The sequence below is a fragment of the Penicillium arizonense genome, assembly GCF_001773325.1.
Source record: "Penicillium arizonense strain CBS 141311 chromosome Unknown PENARI_contig053, whole genome shotgun sequence".
NCBI lineage: Eukaryota > Fungi > Ascomycota > Eurotiomycetes > Eurotiales > Aspergillaceae > Penicillium > Penicillium arizonense.
In genome coordinates this window covers 1-19,117 of record NW_019173330.1, presented here as the reverse complement: position 1 = coordinate 19,117, position 19,117 = coordinate 1, and the positions used below count along the sequence as shown (strand labels likewise).

The 19,117-nt window shown below is 48.2% G+C and overlaps 8 protein-coding genes across 8 annotated transcripts; 4 read left to right on the top strand and 4 right to left on the bottom strand.

Moving 5' to 3' along the window:
- Positions 1-430: 430 nt before the first annotated feature.
- PENARI_c053G00181 (uncharacterized protein) lies at positions 431-811 on the bottom strand (the record flags this gene model as incomplete). The annotated part of the gene is made up of 1 exon (XM_022637433.1): positions 431-811. One exon carries the CDS (start codon positions 809-811, stop codon positions 431-433), a length of 381 nt encoding a protein of 126 aa, XP_022482698.1.
- A 1,741-nt stretch (positions 812-2,552) lies between these two features.
- PENARI_c053G03049 (uncharacterized protein) lies at positions 2,553-2,785 on the top strand (the record flags this gene model as incomplete). Its single annotated transcript, XM_022637435.1, has 2 exons — positions 2,553-2,719; positions 2,779-2,785. 2 exons carry the CDS (start codon positions 2,553-2,555, stop codon positions 2,783-2,785), a joined length of 174 nt encoding a protein of 57 aa, XP_022482699.1.
- A 3,645-nt stretch (positions 2,786-6,430) lies between these two features.
- PENARI_c053G09845 (FAD-dependent oxidoreductase) lies at positions 6,431-7,583 on the top strand (the record flags this gene model as incomplete). The annotated part of the gene is made up of 4 exons (XM_022637447.1): positions 6,431-6,564; positions 6,622-6,733; positions 6,798-7,523; positions 7,578-7,583. 4 exons carry the CDS (start codon positions 6,431-6,433, stop codon positions 7,581-7,583), a joined length of 978 nt encoding a protein of 325 aa, XP_022482701.1.
- Positions 7,584-7,968: 385 nt separating this feature from the next.
- On the bottom strand, positions 7,969-9,483 carry PENARI_c053G02949 (uncharacterized protein; the record flags this gene model as incomplete). The annotated part of the gene is made up of 2 exons (XM_022637434.1): positions 7,969-8,655; positions 8,701-9,483. 2 exons carry the CDS (start codon positions 9,481-9,483, stop codon positions 7,969-7,971), a joined length of 1,470 nt encoding a protein of 489 aa, XP_022482711.1.
- A 4,024-nt stretch (positions 9,484-13,507) lies between these two features.
- PENARI_c053G08352 (uncharacterized protein) lies at positions 13,508-13,733 on the bottom strand (the record flags this gene model as incomplete). Its single annotated transcript, XM_022637444.1, has 2 exons — positions 13,508-13,549; positions 13,650-13,733. The coding sequence occupies 2 exons, from the start codon at positions 13,731-13,733 to the stop codon at positions 13,508-13,510; spliced, it is 126 nt and encodes a 41-aa protein (XP_022482709.1).
- Positions 13,734-15,224: 1,491 nt separating this feature from the next.
- PENARI_c053G08741 (uncharacterized protein) lies at positions 15,225-15,794 on the top strand (the record flags this gene model as incomplete). Its single annotated transcript, XM_022637445.1, has 2 exons — positions 15,225-15,341; positions 15,387-15,794. 2 exons carry the CDS (start codon positions 15,225-15,227, stop codon positions 15,792-15,794), a joined length of 525 nt encoding a protein of 174 aa, XP_022482703.1.
- A 323-nt stretch (positions 15,795-16,117) lies between these two features.
- Positions 16,118-18,349, bottom strand: PENARI_c053G04880 (uncharacterized protein; the record flags this gene model as incomplete). The annotated part of the gene is made up of 4 exons (XM_022637438.1): positions 16,118-16,203; positions 16,305-17,721; positions 18,093-18,259; positions 18,313-18,349. 4 exons carry the CDS (start codon positions 18,347-18,349, stop codon positions 16,118-16,120), a joined length of 1,707 nt encoding a protein of 568 aa, XP_022482705.1.
- Positions 18,350-18,476: 127 nt separating this feature from the next.
- On the top strand, positions 18,477-19,103 carry PENARI_c053G03707 (uncharacterized protein; the record flags this gene model as incomplete). Its single annotated transcript, XM_022637436.1, has 1 exon — positions 18,477-19,103. A coding segment is annotated over one exon (627 nt), but the record flags the coding sequence as incomplete, so codon positions are not given.
- Positions 19,104-19,117: the final 14 nt, after the last annotated feature.

Here is a 19,117-nt window from a genome sequence, read left to right as displayed (position 1 = left end):
GGCAGGTATTTTCTGAAGGTTTGCAGATTTTCAAAGTCAAGGCCGGAGAATGTTAGTAAAAATCCAAAGAAGACCTACGCCCACTTTCCAAGCAATGCCACGAGCGCCGCACCGCTGGAGGGCAAAAGAAGTGCTGCCAGAACCGTTTGAAAAGGAGCTCTTCGCATAGAAGGGGTGAGCATGAACTCGTGCGCCATAAGCTCGACAAGACCGACGTAAATAAGGATTCCTCCAGATATCGAGTCGAAAATACCATTGACGATTAGCGTTGTTTGACCGTTTGGTGGATAAGTTTTACGCACACCCAACCAAGCCAATGGCAATAGCAATAGGAGTGGCAAACCCATAAATGACCCCCAGAATGTATGGTGCCAGGGTTTTTGATCGCGGCCAAGGAAGGGTAGCAAGGCGGGAACCCAAGCCCAGTCCTTCAAAATTGGAAGACGATGACGATGTAAAGGATCGTGAACTCCTCGCCAGATACGGCGAGAGTCAAACCGATAAACACAGAGTGAAAGACGATACCGAATTCCAATATGAAGATAGAAGTCAGCTGAGCCATGTACACTTCTATTTTTTTGGACATCCCAGTATCTTGACGCCGCCGGAATCGTTCTAAGTTATCATTTCTCGGCACCACTCGATTTCTCTCGTCAGTAGTGGCATCCTCATCGTCATCAAAGTGTGAATGTATGTGATTTTCGACATCGAGCTGATCGTTTTGGCCAAGCCGTGCGTATCGCATGACCATCAGCTCCACAAAGAACATGACGAGAATAGTCATAAGTATTATGGGCTTCAACCCAGCCATATTATGTGATGGGACCAGTCAAACAGGGGTTTCTTAAAGCCTCCTCAGCTGGAGCAAGGAGGTGAATGAAGGCGGTAGCAATAATGACACCAGACCCGAAGTATTTAGTGATAAAAAAGACCCAGGATGGTATTCTTGAACCTCCAAATCGCGTTGCAACAACAGGGAAGACCGCGCCGAAAATAGAACCTACCAATATCACAAATATAGACGAAATACGCAATCCCATCCGGCCATCGTATTCATTTCCTGTGATACAGGGTGGAGGAGATTCGGTTTCTTCTTGTGCAAGAAGGTTATGGACTAATTCTGTACCCATCTCCGGAACAATGGTAGAGCGATATAGTGCCATGAAGTTGACAATCGACCCTGGTTCCAGAGACCACTGTCTAAGAATGAAGCAGTTGAAGGAGCAGCCGAAACCAAGTATTAAGCTATAACAAGCTGACAAGCTGACAATAGGGTATGAGACAGGGAACCTATGTAGAATTGGCTTGTCCGCATTTTAAACTATGTCTATGCCTTTCAAGAAATGGTCGGGAGACAATATGTAGGTTCTACGGGATAGTGGCGAATCTTGCCGAACATACATTCGCTTGGTCTCGGCCCAAACCTAAATCAGTACGTACCACTCGCTAGCAACTCCACAGATATAGTTGATTAGCTCAACTTGCGTTCCAGTGGGTCAATCCCGTGGATCTTAGGGATTGCCCCATTGGACATACCCTCGTAACCTTACCTCCCTAGAGAATTATTGCTTCGACCGCAGGATGGTCACTCAGTCATATGGTGCTATCATTGTCTAAATGAGCCTACTAGTGTCAGAATATGTCTTAGTTCACGAGAAAGAAAATTACATGGTACGGTTTCGCCTATGCCTCCGCAATTCTGTGGAATAATCTGTGGCGTCATCACTTTGCGTGCGATAAACGCTTTTCCTGCGATAGGCAACATTTTTGGTCGACTTCAACATATAGCGTGGCTTTCTGAATGATGCTTACCCGCTTACTCTGGCCATTTACAGGGATTCTCCAGTCTTCCTGGACTTGCTGCCCGCAGACATGCGTCTTTAATGTGTTCTTCCCCACAGTTGAACCACGTTTTCAGTACGAAGTGCCCACTTTTCTGGGTGCGGGAAGCGTGAATTTCGTTGCTGCGCCTCTGAAAATCCCTCACAGCCCTGGGGACTGTTCTACCACATACTGTCCGGGTGCCTAGAGGCCCAGAATCTATTCAAAAGGTGGTCCCTTCCCGGTATCGTTTCACCGAAATAAATTGGCCCCGAGAGGTCCTTTCAAAACGAGGCTGCGGTTGTGACGGGGGGCTTATGTTACAAACGTGTAATGATTGGATTGCATACGTGGCGTTGTCTTGATTTAATGTACTAACTTAGACCAAACCGACGACCCTCCTCCAAAAAGGAGAAAAGAAACTCTGAGATAGTGCCCTAGGACATCAATGGATACTAGAAAATACTACGCGCTCTGAATTATAAGTGCTGTGCAAACCCCGCTTGCCGAGATGCTTTTTGGCCCTCAACAACTCCAAGAAGCTTTACCCCCGCTTTCATCGCAGCACAGCAGGGATACTTCCCAGGCCACCTTTTACATTCTTGATGAACACGGGTGCTAGACATGCTGTAAAGAACACGCCCTAGCAACCATAGCACCAATGAATTACGAGGTAGGTAACCCCTTCATGTCCGTGTGCACGTTGTTGCCAAATAACTTTGCCAAAGATCATGGCAGACGACGAACTCAAGGCCAAGCTCAAGCAAGTCATTGATATGGCCATCTTCTCTCAGCTGCTAGAAATGGATGATGACGAAGTGCGTGAGTTCAGTTCGTCGGCAGTTTATGAAATCATTGAGGCAGGCGAAAACACCGTTGAGGACATGGACAAAGCACTGTAAGTCCCGATATTCTATCTAGACCCGTCCAATCCCACCGATTACTACAAAATGCAAGCAATTAAGCTCGCTATGAAGATGTATGGCTAACTTGGTGCTTTTTACTACTTTCAGTTCAAAAAGAGACTTACAAAAATTGGCTTCCCTCGGTGACTTTCTCAAGAAATCTTCGAGTGCGATGGGCTTTTACAAAGTTCGAGAAAGCTGTGAAAAGATTCAAAAAAATGGTGCAATGAGGCGCGAAGATGGTTCAGCCTCGGAGGGTAACGAGGATTTTTGTCTTAGTCGCATTGAAGACGAAATCAGCATTTTAAAGGATAGTCTTTGTTTCGCTCGCAGGGCTTTCGATTCCTTCTACAAGAGCAATGTAGCATAGAAAATCAGGACCAAAACCATCTTGAATATCATCAGCTCAGTTTCCAAGAAGAGAAATTGTTGAACTACGAAGTAGCAACCACAATTGTTTCATAAGAAAAGCCCAGTCTGCGGAAAGCAGGGAAGCCAATCCGAATAGCCTTCGTGCAACTCGTTTTATAAGATGATCAGTGTGTACTCCGCAATCGAGTATGTCAGAGCATGAAACCAAGAAAATTATTTTGGGCCCTTTTTACGTTGGGCCAACCATAGCTGACACTCTGATAAACCCCCTGGTCCGTGCAAGATACCTTTTCAACTTACCTCTGGATGTCTTTTCTGGGCAGCCAAGGTTGGATCCCTTAACTAGAGGGCATAGTATATTCTAGTTAAAGAGTCGTCATTACCGACGTATTGGAAAACCTTGAACCAACGACCACAATCCGGACCAGGAGACATGCACGAGTGGAAAGCGAGCAGACGTCTCCACGCGGCCCCGGGACCTGTGGAGCCGACCAATACCGGAACCAGTAGCGGACGAGTGACAACCAAAGAGATTCCGCAGATCATCGAACACCTGCAACAGCCCCATTGAAGAGCAAACCATGCTCATTCACGCCACCCGGACCGAACTGAGAGAAGTGAAACATAACCAGAACGAGCTCCAAACTCAGAATGAGAAGCTACAGGAAGGGATTATAGCGCTACGGTCGCAGGTAGACGGGCTGAATACACCAACCCCGACACGATCGTGGGCTGCTGTTGCAGCCGGTACAGACAATTCGCAACTGCGGGAGACGCGCCGACAAACAATTACATCTTTCTACCATAAGGCTATGAAAGCTCCAACGGATCGGCCCAAGTTGAAGTTTCTTTTGACCAGCCCCTACCGCTTCTATTCCAATATTTACTCGCAATTTCACGATGTCATGAAAGAAACCGCCACAATCAAATAAAAGACGAGATCGACCACGTCATTGATGTCGATATCCCCAAACTCGCTTCCAGAAACGGGTTCGACGAGGAGACAACAGAGTACCTACTTGAGCAACTACATCAGGTTGACAACAGAACCTATCTGTGGTTAAGCCTGATAATGGAAGGAATTCGCCTCAGTGAGCGGCCAGCCAATAAACGGGAACTGCGGAAGATTATTTCAGACTTGCCGCGGAGTCTGGTTGACGCTTTCGATGCTATCCTGAAGAGATGTCGGCGCAGAGAACTTGCAAGGCAGCTTTTGCATATCATTCTGGCGGCCCGGGTGCCTCTGACAGTTGATGACATGAGGCTAGCCACAGCCCTTGCGGGAGACCTCGAATATCGTTCATATGAAGAGATTGAGAACGAAAGCTCAGACGAATTCGAACTGAGAATCAAAAACATTTGTGGTCTCTTTGTGACAATAGACGGTGGCTGTGTATTCCTTATTCACCAAACGGCCAAGGAATTTCTGATACAGACCAATGACAATATTGATCATAACTGTGGACCTTGGAGACATACCTTCAGTGCGCAAGACTCGGAGACCACTCATTGCAACCATCTGCATCGCTCTTCTTTCTTTCACATGCTTTTCAGAAGATAATTTTACAGTCAGGGCTGGTGACCCCGATCAAGCTCGTGAGGAATTTTTTGCTTATAGCAATGATCAACCGTTCTTGGAATATGCAGCAAAGAATTGGATCAGGCAGTCCGAAGAAGCAAAGCTGGACAATAATCCAAAATGGATGCAGTTAATGGTATCCCTTTGCACCGTGCCTAAACCGGTGTTCCAAACATGGTATACAATCTATCAATAATCAAATCTGGATCGGCTTCCTCAGAAGATAACAAGCTTAAACCTCGCCGCTGCATTCGATTTTACAAATTTTCTGGTTGTTTTTTTTTGGAAAACGGCGAGGATCCGAACGAACAAGATAGCCATGGAGCAACGCCGCTCGCACGCGCTGCAAAGAAGTCTCAAAAGAGGGCTGTGCAGTCGTGTATGTAATTTGTCTCAACTTGACAATTCATTCCATGTGCATCCATAGAGGTCAGGCTTTCCAGAGTGACACTCGGCCCAAAGGCGACACTACCACTACCTGGAGAGGCTGCTGCAAGAATAGTAGAAGACCGAAGAAGCCAACTTGCGAACTCGATTAATTGAAAAACTACCTAAGAAACCGTTGTTGAAAGAGATTATATACCGCATTGGCGGTTCTTAACACGCGCTTTCTGAGTTGATCGTGCAAAAAGTAGAAAGAGAAATTATATATACGCTGAACCAGTGACCCTTAATGGTTATGAATTGTCTCTTAGTTCATCAAATGAACATATCCCGTTGCGTTACTGACACTCCACCTCAGCTCTGTATCTGTACAATCCACATGACATAGCCCACCATGTTGAGCACACCACAACTTGAGGCACTCGAAAATGAGCAAAAAAGATGTGAAAAGAAGAGAACCCAAAGTCGAGTGAAAATGCTGCATGAAAGGGTATACTTGCTTCCAGGCTGGGTTCCATGTAGAGACTGTCCAATATATGAGTGTGACTGTGTACACACTTATGACCCTTGTTTTATGGCTACGTTTCCACGAACTACGTATCTTGGCCCTCTACAGAGAAGGGCTTGGTTTTTATATAACCGCCTTAGGCTACCTCTCCTTCTAAGGTATATATAGTTGTAGTGGAATTGGAATCGAGCGTGGAGAGAGTAATCGAAAATCTAGGGACTTGTAATAATCTGATATAACTGGCCATATGCCGTATTGAACTTAGACAGCTCTAATCTCCCTGCAGCTAGGCTGCGGCGAAGGCTTCCCTATCAGCCTCTCTCTCATAGAATTCCCTAAGAAGCTCTTCTGCACCTGCCAGGTTACGTTTAGGCAGCTAGTTATTATCCACCGGTCCACGGCCGACCCGCTGTACGAGGTATCCTGTCCATTCCGGCCGAGCAGATCCGTCGGCGCGAAGACATCCTGGCGCTCCACGGGAGCGGCTTGCCACAATGAAGTCGACCTCGAAGCTATCCTCCTCCGGGAAACGCTCGCCATCCATCGGCTGATGCTCATCCGGCGTACCACCCTCAGGCCGATGGCCAGTCGGAGCGAACCAAACAGACGGCGGAAATTAGCGCAGGCTTTCATAGAATTAGTTAACAAAGATTCAATAAGGTATGTGTTTGGGGAGCCATTGGTGGCAACACTACCCCAGTCCCCACTAGAGAAACGCGGTCGAAAATGGGCAAGTCGTTCCGCAGGCTTTGGGACATGCGAACACTATAAGACAAAGCACACGTCATACAAAACACAGCATTTCGATTTCATTCTAAACTCCAAATATATATACTAATTCTTCTCTCCCATTTCGCCACCATGGAAATTGTGATTATCGGCTCTGGGATCATCGGTCTTCTATCCGCCCTGACACTGACTGACGCCGGTTACAAAGTGACGATACTCGCTCGCGACCTACCGAAAGATGACAGTCTAGATTGGGCAAGCCCTTGGTATTATGCTCTTGCCACATGCATATAGGGCTCAATCGCTGATATCATTACTAACAGGGCCGGTGCTGCAATCTACCCTCATCCAGATACGGGTGGCCAGCCTCTCCAAGTAGAAACCTTCAAATATTACTGGGCTCTTGCGCACAGAGATCCGACTAGCAGTGTCCAGGTATGGTCTTCAGGCTCACTTCTCTCTTGTAATGCTTTCTCACATAAATGGTTTATCCAACCAGGTGGTCAAAGCGACCGAATACTACGATGACCGAGAAAATGACGATAGCATCTGGTATAAGACCCTCGTACCACGATACCGCCGCATTATCGCAAAAGACCTTCCAAGCGGCGCGAAGATAGGCTTCACATACCAGTCCATGACAGTCAACCCGGCTGTCTTCCTCCCTTGGATCAAGAAAGAGCTTGAAAGCCGGGGAGTGCAATTTGTCCGAAAGACGGTCAAATCTCTCCGAGAAGCTGAGCACATTACCGGATGCAGGGTGATTGTCCACGCGTCGGGGCTAGGTGCTTCTGGCCTTGCAAATGACAAGAACATGGTAGCGATTCGTGGACAGACGATGTTCGTGGAAACCGATTTCGATGAGACTTCTTTGCACCAGGGTTCACATTATACTTATGTTATCCCGCGTATGTATACCGGTGGTGCGATTATGGGTGGTGTCAGCCAGCCGGGGAATTTGTCGCGGGAAGTAGCTAGAGAGTTGCGGTCTGATATTCTTCATCGGACGAGGAAGCTTTGCGAAGGCAGCTTTGATTCTGTGGATTTGCAGCGCGATGTGAAGAGGGATATTGTTGGTTTTCGTCCTTATAGAAAAGGTGGGTTTCGTCTTGAGGTGGAGGGAAATGTTGTACATGCTTACGGCTTTGGCGGTCTTGGATACGCCTTTAGCTATGGAGCTGCGCAAAAGGTTCGCGAGATGGTCGATTCGTTGGTTCGGAAACAGGTAAAGCTTAGGAGTTACTTGTGACAGAGCCTTCACGTACGGTCATATCAAAAGTTATGATTCCAGTTCGCTATTGGCGCAACTATTGAGTTGGCTGTTTAGCAGAACATGGGACATATTCTCTGTTCCTTTAAAACATCAATCCAAGTCGGGAGAGCATCACCCAGGTTAGCTGCTTGCTGTTCATCCTGTAACTTCCACAACTTAGACATGATTTCTTTAGCAGTCCGGAAAGGCAAAATTCCACTCTTTGTCCCAGCCTTATCAACTATATCCGAAATCGCTGATCGCTGTGCCGCGGTGGTAGCTTCGCATCCAGAAATGAATATGGGCCACAAGGTCCCAGGACCGACGGGACCTTCCTCTTTCACGAGAGATAGCCATGCTCCCAATGTGGCAATGACGTGGTCAACATGGCCACCGAGAATCGCTGGATGGACATGCCTTACTCTCCTGTAGAAAATATGACAAGAGAGGAGTTCAAAGCCTGGACCATGAGTTCATGAGGCGAGGTTTGTTCTTTGCAAGTGTCCCGAACCAGGTCGCGGTTTCTGAAAGAGTTTATCACGTTTTCAAGATGTGTAGTGTGTCGGTTCAAAGTCTTCCAAACATGGCTGCCGATCGGGATGCCTAAATCTTGTGCATTCCCCAATGTCTGCATGACATTTGCCAGCCGAGTAGTTTGTGAGACTAGACTAAGCATTGTCTCAGGAATCCCGTACACCTGTTGGCATAGACTCTCAGTTGACTTTCGTGAATCTTGAAGATGAATATCAGGAAGGTCCATTCTCCGGTCTTTTGGTTCATCGATGTTGAGATCGCCTTCGGAATTCTCAAAATGGAGAAAGTCATCTATTCTCCGGCCACGCTCGGCAATTTCTGCTATCGAGTTCAGGCTAGAATCAGGTGTCTGAAATTGGCAATGCGTGTTCAGGTTGTCGACAGATGAGTCTGATGGGATGTAGTTATACAGAACGTATGTGCTTTCTCCAATAAGGCGGAGCCATACGTAGACGTTGAACAGAAGACGGAGCTTCTGAGATATCCTGCATTTTGACAGCCCGCGAAAACGCAAAAGCCGTTCCGCATCCATCAGGTAACTCCGTGCATCCATATATTGACCAGAGAATATCTACACTTGTTTAGTCTGGAACTGCAACATTAGGTGAGGGCTTACCGCAAACTCCGTCAGCCCGTGTATTGCCATTAGCTGATCCTTCAGTTTGGCCTTTCTAGTACCACCAGTTTCCTCACTCAAAGAGATTTTCATATGTGTATTCGCACGCTGATAAGCCTGCTCCGAGACTTCTTTCCAATGATTCCTCGGACAGAAGCCAATCGTTTCAGTCGATGAATCCATTGCCAAGTGTATAGCAGAACAAGCGAGTAAACTATAAAGGTTTGCCTGTCGGGCATGGCTGACACTTTCAGATTCCATGATGGTCAGTTCTCCCAGGGTGACCAACGCCGCAGATATATTCAGAATATTCCACGGGCTTTTAGCAAGAGGCACAACAGTCATCTGGGGGATAATATTCTTTTGGAAGTTCTTTAGCAAGAAAGAAGCATCCCCCAATATGTTGACGGGAGAGAGTGTCTGTGGGAGATTGGGGAACTGGAGAAAGACATCTTCCAGTGCCAACCCCGTTCCCGGATATGTATCACTCATTTGAGAGAAAGTTTGGAAGTCAAGGGGATTCCCAGGATCACTGGAAGAGTCAGGCAAACCGCCACAGAAGTCATTACTGAAGAGATCTGACCATTGTAGTAGGTCGCCTGCGCAATCTGCGGTGTCAATAGCACGATATGAAGGAATATCAAATCCTGTAACGTCATGATTTGAAGCAGGTGTATGGGAGGAATTCATAGGCTTTTCCAGAGCAAGGTCGGTATGTTCGCCACCGGAAGAAGGTGCGCTTTTAAAAATGGAGGACTGCAAAAGGTCCAACTTGCGTCTCATTCTTGTACAGGAAGCCGGGGTCTTGCGATCTCAAATCGATTTCCTCCAAGGAATCGTCGATAGAGCCAGATACAAGTCCTTTGCTGATAATAGTTCCCATTGAACGCCTATATTGTTCTAACACCCGGGTCAGCGTTTTTTCAAACACACTGTCACGTCATATACAAACTCTTGCGTTGGAATGCACCATACCGGTATATAAATGACGCCTTATTCCGAGGCTAGTCAGATAGCCTCGTTTCTCGTTTGATGACCTTTTGGAACCCTGACTTTTCTTTGCTGGCACCCACTGCACCTCATCGGAAAAGCCCTCACAGGAAAGTCCAAGCCCTGAGCATTTTTGACAATTGGGACGGCTTTGATCGCATTTTACATGTCGGCGTTTACACGTTTTGCAGCCGCCCAGCGAGCGTGTCCGACGCGGCTTAGACTGAGACATTGTAACATTGACTTGCCGAGATTAGTTGGCGATTATTCCTGATAAAAGGATTTAGGCAAGGGGTAAATGCTGTAATGCAATAAGATAAGGTGTGTTGCGCAAGTGTTATTGAAGCGACTCCAGGTTTCCGATGCCGGAACGACTTGCCTTTTGATTTCGGAGGCAAAGTGGGTCATAGTGGGGTCGCCATCCCTTGACACCTGTTGGATCCCCTGTACTGATGATGGTATTGTCCTGTCACCCTGATACGCACTACTCATTCATTAGGGTTAGACCTGTATCTACTGGAAGACGCGCGCGTCGCGCGCATCGGCCCTGAAACGGTGAATTGGGTATGCGGGGAAAGTAGGTGAAAAGAAATATCAAATTGGGTGGCATGCTCCGAAGAAGCATCATTGGATGGATAGAATGAATATAGATCATCCCAAATTCAAACACCAAATTGTAAGGTTCAAACTAGGCTTCCGTCGTTAGCAACCCGTATTCCCACTCTTTCTGCCTTTCTCGTGGTCCGATGATCCCTTCTCTGCAATGGAAAATGGCATCTTTCATTCAGGTGTAGAGTGAACAGAGATTTTGTGCGAGGATGCTTGTATTGATAGAACGTTTGTTGTGATGAGAGTTGAGAGTTGTTGAGAGTTGGTGAGAGTTGGTGAGAGTTGGTGAGAGTTGGTGAGAGTTGGTGAGAGTTGGTGAGAGTTGGTGAGAGTTGGTGTTGATTATTAAGTGATGCTTCAGTGTTCATGTTATTGAGGGGAGTTGATTGTGTGTTGTGTTGCATGTTGTCTAAGATACAAGTAGACTGGTGAACAGGTATATATGTATGCACGTGATCCCAGCCTCATTATTATCTCCGTAACCGGGATATTTCAACAGTTGGTGAGAGTTGGTGAGAGTTGGTGAGAGTTGTGTTGAAATATCCCGGTTACTGAGATAATAATGAGGCTGGGATCACGTGCATACATATATACCTGTTCACCAGCCTACTTGTATCTTAGATAACATGCAACACAACACACAATCAACTCCCCTCAATAACATGAACACTGAAGCATCACTTAATAATCAACAAGTTGGTGAGAGTTGATGTGTTGGTGTGTTGATGTTGATGAGTGTTGATGTTGATGAGTGTTGATGTCGATGAGTGTTGATGTCGATGAGTGTTGATGTCGATGAGTGTTGATGTCGATGAGTGTTGATGTCGATGTGGTGAAATGAGTGTAGCGAAACATCACTGTTGTAGTGAATGGTCGGGCGATGAAGAGAGGGGTGGTCAACGTCTCATGCAGGCAGCGCGGTTTCTTGCCATGTCACCCACATTATAGAAACTTCAATTGCATTTTTTTTAATTTCGCAAGGCAATTTTGATCCCTGTTGGTCACGCCTTGACGTACCGCCTCCAACTCAATTGAGACGGTCTAATTCACAAGTTGCTCAACTATGATCACGCAATATACTGTACGCTCAAGAGAACTACGAAGTGTAGAGCCATGTGATGAGGTCTCGCTCGAAAACACGAATCGTGGGTAAACATTATGATGCGATAGGCTCTGTTTCTTGTGTAGTCAGAGCCGTTTCTCCACATGGATATTGCGTGTCGCTCGAACCTACCTTATAGTAAAATGCCTACATTCTAGAGTGAGAGTTGCTTTCCCTCGAGGTCAACATGTCATTGGGAGCTTTGGCTCGGGAATATCGGATTCGCTCCTTCTACACGTAGGAGCCGTCGCAAATTTGTGAATAATTCCCCGTCAGTACTTCCGATTCATAGTCCCCCCAATCTCTCGTAAAAGTCCACTACAGCGATTAAGAAACGGTCGTTACTTTCTGTGGGGCCTATTCCCGAGTCATGCGATACAGCATGCTCCGCTGCTGATATAGCATGATTGAAGTCCGATCGGGGTCCAACTAGCCATCTGGAACCAGAATGGTAAAGACACTCTCCACGATCGCCGCTCAGGACCGGGTGGTATTCGCACAGGGGTGCTCTAATCCACGTGTGGTCCTAGCAGGCATACGCTGAAACTCCTCCCCAAGCGAAGATGACATGAGCGCTTATTGGGGCAGATAATTCAGTATAGGCCGTACGGGAGAGTCCAAGAGGTCCTACAACCCGAGATCTATTGTGGTGTTGTTACGATCATCGTACCCACCTTCTGTGAATTGCGCGAACAATGATATGCCAGATATCGTCGCGATGAGTTTGAGGAAACATCATCGATGATCAAAGCACAGTGAGCTCGGGAACGTAGAGAAGTCGGTGATTTGCTGGCAAGACCTGCTTGTGCCGCCAATTGCGACATGTTAGAAGACGGTTTCAATAGACAAGGGATATTGGATAGCTTGACTGACCTCCAGCTGCTGTGACATTCAAAGTGTATGGGCTTTGCACATAGTGCTCGGGCTTGGATAGAAAAACGCAGGCTTAGGAATCAAATAAATCAACCTTCGGCCCAACAGGGACGAGCGAAACACTTTTCATAGCATGCAGCTCCGTGTATGTCCGAACAACTTGTTCCCGCTCGCTCGCATATGTCGACAAGCTCAGCAACGCGGAGAGGAAGAGGGATCAGGGGGACTCTATCAGACGTGGTTCTTGGGTCATGGGTTCTCTCTTTCGTTTGGCTGTCCTCGGTCTTGTCCATCGATTCGAAGCTGACATGGCTATTGTTAGTTGATTCGGCTAGAAATGACGGGACTTTCGCCTCACCTTCTCCATGCAAGCAGACTCGACTAACAACCTCGCCAGTACGAAAATACGGCTCTAGCAAGACAAAGCATCGGCTCCTCCCGGTGTCTTCGGGTTTTTAGGCTCGAAAGATGCTAGATGCCATCTGAGGACAACGATGGTCACCCACTGGACGCCAGGGATCCAAGCCGCAAGTAGGCTATCCCTTGTGGGTGTTCAAATGCCGAGAAACAGACACTGCTATGCGGTCCATTGGGTCTTGCATCAGGTAGGCATACCAACGCATGATCTGATGAACCAAATGGACTAGGAGAAGGTCGAGGTAGCGACTCGTCGATGCCACCGGTAGTCATGTGGAAGAAACAGAGCATGCGATGGTGTTGGTGCAGGGGAGGTTGAACAGACAAGACATTTGCTCGCTTCCCATTCGAGTGTGAGAATCTGAGGGTGTCTTCTTGTGGTGAGATCCGAGTCAGCAAGTGTTGATCCAGTTGGACGAGGTGTTGTACTTTACGTTGTTGATGAAGAATTCCCCGAGTGTACGGTTGAGACAGATGGTCAATTAGGATCGTCATCATACCAGCTTACCAACTAGATCACTTCCAATTCAGTTCTGCGATGTAGTCACCAATATACCATGTTGTATTCAGGTTCGTCGCACTCTCCGGCTGTCGCTTCGAGAAGCCGCGCTGGATGAACCGACAAGTTCACAACACGGCAAAGGCGCATGACGAACTCACGTGTGACAAAAAATTGTACAGTTGTATTAGGAGACAGCTTCGTGCAGACAGTGAGAGGTTGAGGCACTCCGCTGTTCATGGTGTGAAGGCGGTGAGGAGGGGGAAGACGCGATGGCGCGTCGGGCCCTGGGTCTTATCTGACTCGGCGGGAATAGGTTACTCGCCACAAGAATTGTCGCGGTCGGCGATGGGCTGCTCCTGCAATGGCATAGTGATGTCAGTGGTGTTTGTGTCTCCGGCACAGAGTTGGCACAAATCATCGGACCCGGCGCAGCAGGAGGCGTGATATTGCACTCACCTCATCGTGCACAACGAACGTCTGGGGCTTATGCATCCTGCTGTTGGCCCGCGGCCTTGGTTTGCAGTATTTCACATAGGACATGTTGCATGGTTTGAAGTGACAGGGCCAGAAATGGCGTGTAAGCCATGACCCTGCGCGGAGCACTGACGGAGTGCTGGTTCGGACTCAGTCTGGTGCGCTGTCAACGGTTTCCTGTCCATCGTTAGCTTGTCGATCGGCGAGGCAATGCATGACTCACATGTTCTGAAAGACGACACGGGAAAGGGCACCGTGGCTGGTGTATATTGGATGGAATGCATGGATCTTTGTTTCGCATCGTCTTTGAAGTCAGTCTAGTCTCGGATAGGGTCGCGCTGAGACAGACTTACCTCGACCGCTCTTTTGCATCGATATATTCAGGAGCGGACAGTGGTCGGCTGCTATGGTGGACAGATGTTCGCATAGGTACTTTGACTAGCTAACCTAAATATGCTTCTTTGATCGGCTGGCATGAGTGACATAGTGGACCTGGTGGTCGTCGCGTCTCACAAGCACTTTCTAGCTTGTCGGTCCACGATGTAACTATAGATGTCAGTACAGTGGAAATCCAGTAGGTCAAAGGGAAGAACTTATCAGGTGCCTCGAACCGAAGGCCTGCTCGACTTTGCGCAACAAGTGACAGTGTTGTATAACAAATTGCTGGGGGAGACGGCGAATTTATTAAGTTTCTCGGCTCCTGTCGCGTACGTGCTCTATTATGGAGCAAACGTTGAACACGATGTCTATCCTAAGTGAGGCCTGTTGCAACCCATGCCTTCATTCTACCGCAACTATTAGCAGCGAAATTCGTGGTGCGATCTTAGATGCTCATCGAGAAAACATGCTAGAGTCAAGTAGAGAATGAGTCAAAGTGAGTCGGTTAAGAAACGTTGGCTCACTGTTGAATCTACGGTCTTAATATTGAGGCAACGGAAGCTGTTCATTCTTTTATCTTACCAAGAGCGCTCATATTTTCATCTAAGGAACATGGAAATCTTCTGGCCTCGCTCGAGTGTTGGTTGTCTGAGCTGTGTGTGGTTCTGTCCGTCTAGGCTGCGGAAAGCGTCAGGCCGCGGTCGCGCGGGCGCGGGTATTCGACCTGTCAACCCGTTGAAGCTTGGCCTTCGTTGTTGACTTGAGTCAACTTTTGAACTTGTGACCAGCGTTGAAATAGATACCTTGTTCTTTCACTTCTCTTCTTCGGTACTGTAAATTTTACTCTATGTGATTTTGGGATTTCTGAGGCTTTCAACGAATGTGGAAAAAGTGTTGTAATCGAATATATATCTCCTGGAGGAACTTTCATCAGCAGTGAGCCACTGAATATGAGGCACACTCACCATCCCATCAACACCGCGAGACTGGATCACCATCATCATCATTGAATGGGCTGCTAACAGAGCGCTGAAATTCAAAAGCCGACTGCGTTGATTGAGTTTCATGGTGATAGTGAGACTGAGTACATAACCACGTCTGTATAGTTAGTCTATAAAAGACTCCAAGGATTGATGGAGGTGGTATAGCCCAGACCCTAGACTTTCTCCGACAGGCAAAATGGATGCCACGAACAGCATGCCAGACCAGGAAAAAGAAGGAGAACAAGAGTCCAGTGAATTGCCAGTCGTTTGTGAAAAGGACAATTCACAGGAAGCTTCTGATCATGCGCCAATGGTAAGTAAATGACTCAGCTTTCAATGCTCTTGCTGACCATTGCAGCCCTCTACCTCGCAACAGGAAGTAGAAACAAGACATACCTTGGCGACCGAGCCCTTTCAACCCATCTTGAAGGTGCTAGCAGAACTCGAAGGCGACGATCCCAAATTCGCCTTTCCAGCGGCTCGACTTGTCGGACTCTGTCGACGCCTATGGGAGTCGTGCGTGGCCAAACACAACGATGGCCAGAAGCTAGAGCAGAACAATCAGATCTTGCAGGAGTCTGGCACACACCTGCTTAAAGAGAGGGACGGTCTACAGCTTCGCCACGACAAGCAGCTGTCTAGGCTGCACTTCTTTGAGCAGGCACTGGAATCATCTCGGGGTCGACTGACTAGGGTGCTCGATGGCTGGAATCACCCTTGCAGACTCAATCTGGCAGGGCTGCCAGACATGGCAAGAGAAGAGTGAAGGATTGTATATTCTTGATTGTCCTATGTCTTACTTTTACAATGTGGAAAGTATCCAACGATGTATCCAACGATGTCGCAATGAAGAGTTACCGCATGGGAAGCAGCTTATATCTTTTCGAGAATTCGTATTATAGCCTTTGTGGAATGTGTCTGCGAATAATCCCGCATGTTCTAGTGTCGCTTTTATTAACCCAATATATTATAAACAAAAATACGGATCCAGTGACAATGTGGGCAGTGTAGCTGGCGGAGAAAGTGTCGACTGAATCGGCCATCTCGCATTGCATCACGAGAGCTACCGGAAGTAGATGTCGCCAGCTCTTACAGACCATCAACCTTCTCCTCGGAGACCGCTTCAACAATCTTTGTGGAATGTTGTCGTCTTCCATTCTGCTTCGAATGGCACTCTGGATGCAATCGTTTCTTGTTAGATCCAGAGAGCTCTTCAAACTGAAGTGTTTCAGTCTGGGATTGACCACAAGTGCATCAACAATCGAGGAATGCCCACCCTTGACCGCCAACATCAATGGATCCTCAGACCATCGATTCCTGATGTTGACATCAATTTGATCATGGCGTAATAGTGCCTCGACCATCTCCAAGTCACCACCACCGGCGGCAATGCAGAGAGCAGTGTCGTGAGTTGCGATCGTACTTTCATTGATGTGCAGACGTGCGCCTTGTTGCACTAAAAGTCTTACCACATCGAGATGGCCATGTGCAACCGCTCGACAAATGGGCGGATCCATCACGTCCCTTCCATCGATCTCCACGCCCTCCATACTCAGTAGACAAGTAACCGTGTTCATGCGTCCGTGATATGCGGCAACGGAAATTGGAGAGTGGCCTGCAACACAGATATTCGGATCGATCCCTGGCACCGCAAGCAGCCGTCGTAGGAGCACGGTATCCAACCTGGTCGCGGCGTGGTGTAGAGATGTAGACGGTGTTTCAAATCTTCCGCGGCCTCCAACAAAATTAACGTTGATGTCTTTCTCGGCCAATAGCCTGTCGGTTATCTCGTCGCATGACGAGTAAGTCGACAGCCACAGTGGCGTATTGCCATCTTTGTCTTTGCAGTTCACGTTGGCACGGGGGTGACTTAGGAGCAAATTGACCATTTCCAGGCGCTTGCTTCGAATGGCGAGATGGAGCGGCGTAGAGCCTTTCCTATTTTGGATGTCCAAGTTCAGACCCTTTTGTCCGAGAAGCCGTTTGACAACATCTACCGACCCATAGGATACTGCTTGGTGAAAGGGTAGCTCGGCCTCCTGTGATGATTGGGTACCAAGAAACACCTTGGCCATCGGATCGTTTGAAAAAATCATTTCCATCACGGGTCTATTGAACCGACATGCCCAGTCCCATGGCGAGTGGCCCGAATCGTCCTGTAGATCAGGGTCGCTGCCTCTAGAAAGTAGCAGATGCACGAGCCCTATTCGGCCTGCGAAGACTGCTAGGTGGAGCGCCGTTCGGCCGTGTTTGTGCTTGACGTCCACCTGGACGTTCGGTTGATTTAAGACGCTCTTGACCGCGGAAAGGTTTCCGTAGCGGATGGCATACCACAGGGCGCTCTCCAGCGCTTGATTTTGAATATTGATATCTAGGTCTTCACGACTGAGCAAGAGGTCACGCACAGCAGCGGACGAGTATTTGAGCGCCCTCATGAAAGGAGTTTTGCCGCGGTAAAATGCATTGATGTTGGCGTTGTGCTGGAGCAAAGCCTCCGCAAGACCAACGTTGTCGTATTTGACGGCCAAGTGCAACAGATTGCTGTTCTGAAATTTGATGTTGTATTTCCAGATGCTGGGCTGCAGTTTAAAATCAAAGTCTTTGCATGATTTTGCGAGGGCAAATAATGCACTACCGTCCAAATACGACACAATCCACAGCAAAAGCTCGTTGGGCAGGTCTCTGATGTTTGGCTGTAATGTATTAGCTTATCGGTAAAATCAGCAAGAAATTGAAACAGACCATGATTGGACAGGATTGGAGCTAGGAAGTAAATGAAATGTAAATGAGGGTGAGGTCTGAAAGTTGGACGCCTTATATATCTCGCCTCAGCTAAATTCTGTGGTCAGCTAGAAGTGTAGCCCGTCACTCCGCTGAGGCGCGTAGCAATCACACGGCAGCATCAAAGCCTTGACAAGAATGTTTGGGCGGCGTTGAAGAATCTCTGGAGTCTAGCTCCCGGGAACGCCAAATCACTTCCTGGCTATGTCGATAGCCTGGAAACCGGATCTATCTTGGCACCCACTTTCATCTAGCGCCATAAGAGTAGATCATAACCTATCACGCACTTCCGAATTCCATAGGCAACCCAGAATTTCACCCAGCATATGTCGACTTTGCTGCTCATCGCAGTAGCCAGTCTGTTCGCCACTGCCTGGTCACCGCGATGGACAGTCACAAGTGCAGCTGATTGCAGCAGTGATCTGGAATGATATCCCTTCTCGCGGGCCACTGATCAGCCATATAGCGGCGCATAATGCTTTCGAACGCATTCCTCGACGTACCGACTGTTTCAAGGAAGTGTTCCATGCCAGCAGCCATGCAGCCATGTAGGCAAGGAGCCCACGACGATGGCATATAAAGCTGACGAGGGGACGCTGCAGTGATTGCCCAACAACACCACAATCCGAAGCATTTTCTGCCTTTGACGACCACCTCAATGGCCACCATGCTGCCTTGGAATCCGTTTCTTGTTTGTGAGATAGAAGTCAGCCCCAACGGCGGTCCTGGCTCCTGTTGCGGCATGACCAAAAAAGGCCACCCATGCAAGAACTTGATCAAAGTTGAAGACACCAAGATCGGCCATCAAAAGTTGGCCACTCTCGCCAGAGAGACATTTGACGTGTCATCGTTGCAGCCGAAACTCTGTGACGTCGCCAGAGACTTCCTTTGCGCGAGATGGCACCGGCAACGGCAGGCCGACCAAGTTGGCCAGCAGTGGTATGAAGCCGCCGTCCGCAACCAGTCGCGAGTACCACATGGCTCCAGAATGGCTTCTCCATCAGTCATTGTACATCCCGGCCAGCGTCAGACATCGTCAGCCTCCAGGCGCCGCCCTGCATCAGACAACACTGACCCGTCACCTCGCGGGCTCAGACAAGACCCGCCGGTGCGCCTGTCAACAAACCCCGAGCCACTGCAGCCATTCAATCCATTTGTGACTTCGGCAATGCTGCGGACGAACAGTGTTCCATGGCGCGTTTCGCCGGCCCAACCGGCTATTCTGGCGTCGGTCGCTAATATCTGGGCTGGTTTCCAAGAATTGACGCTCCAGAGTCTCACCCCGAGTGAAGAGGTCGACAGCATCCA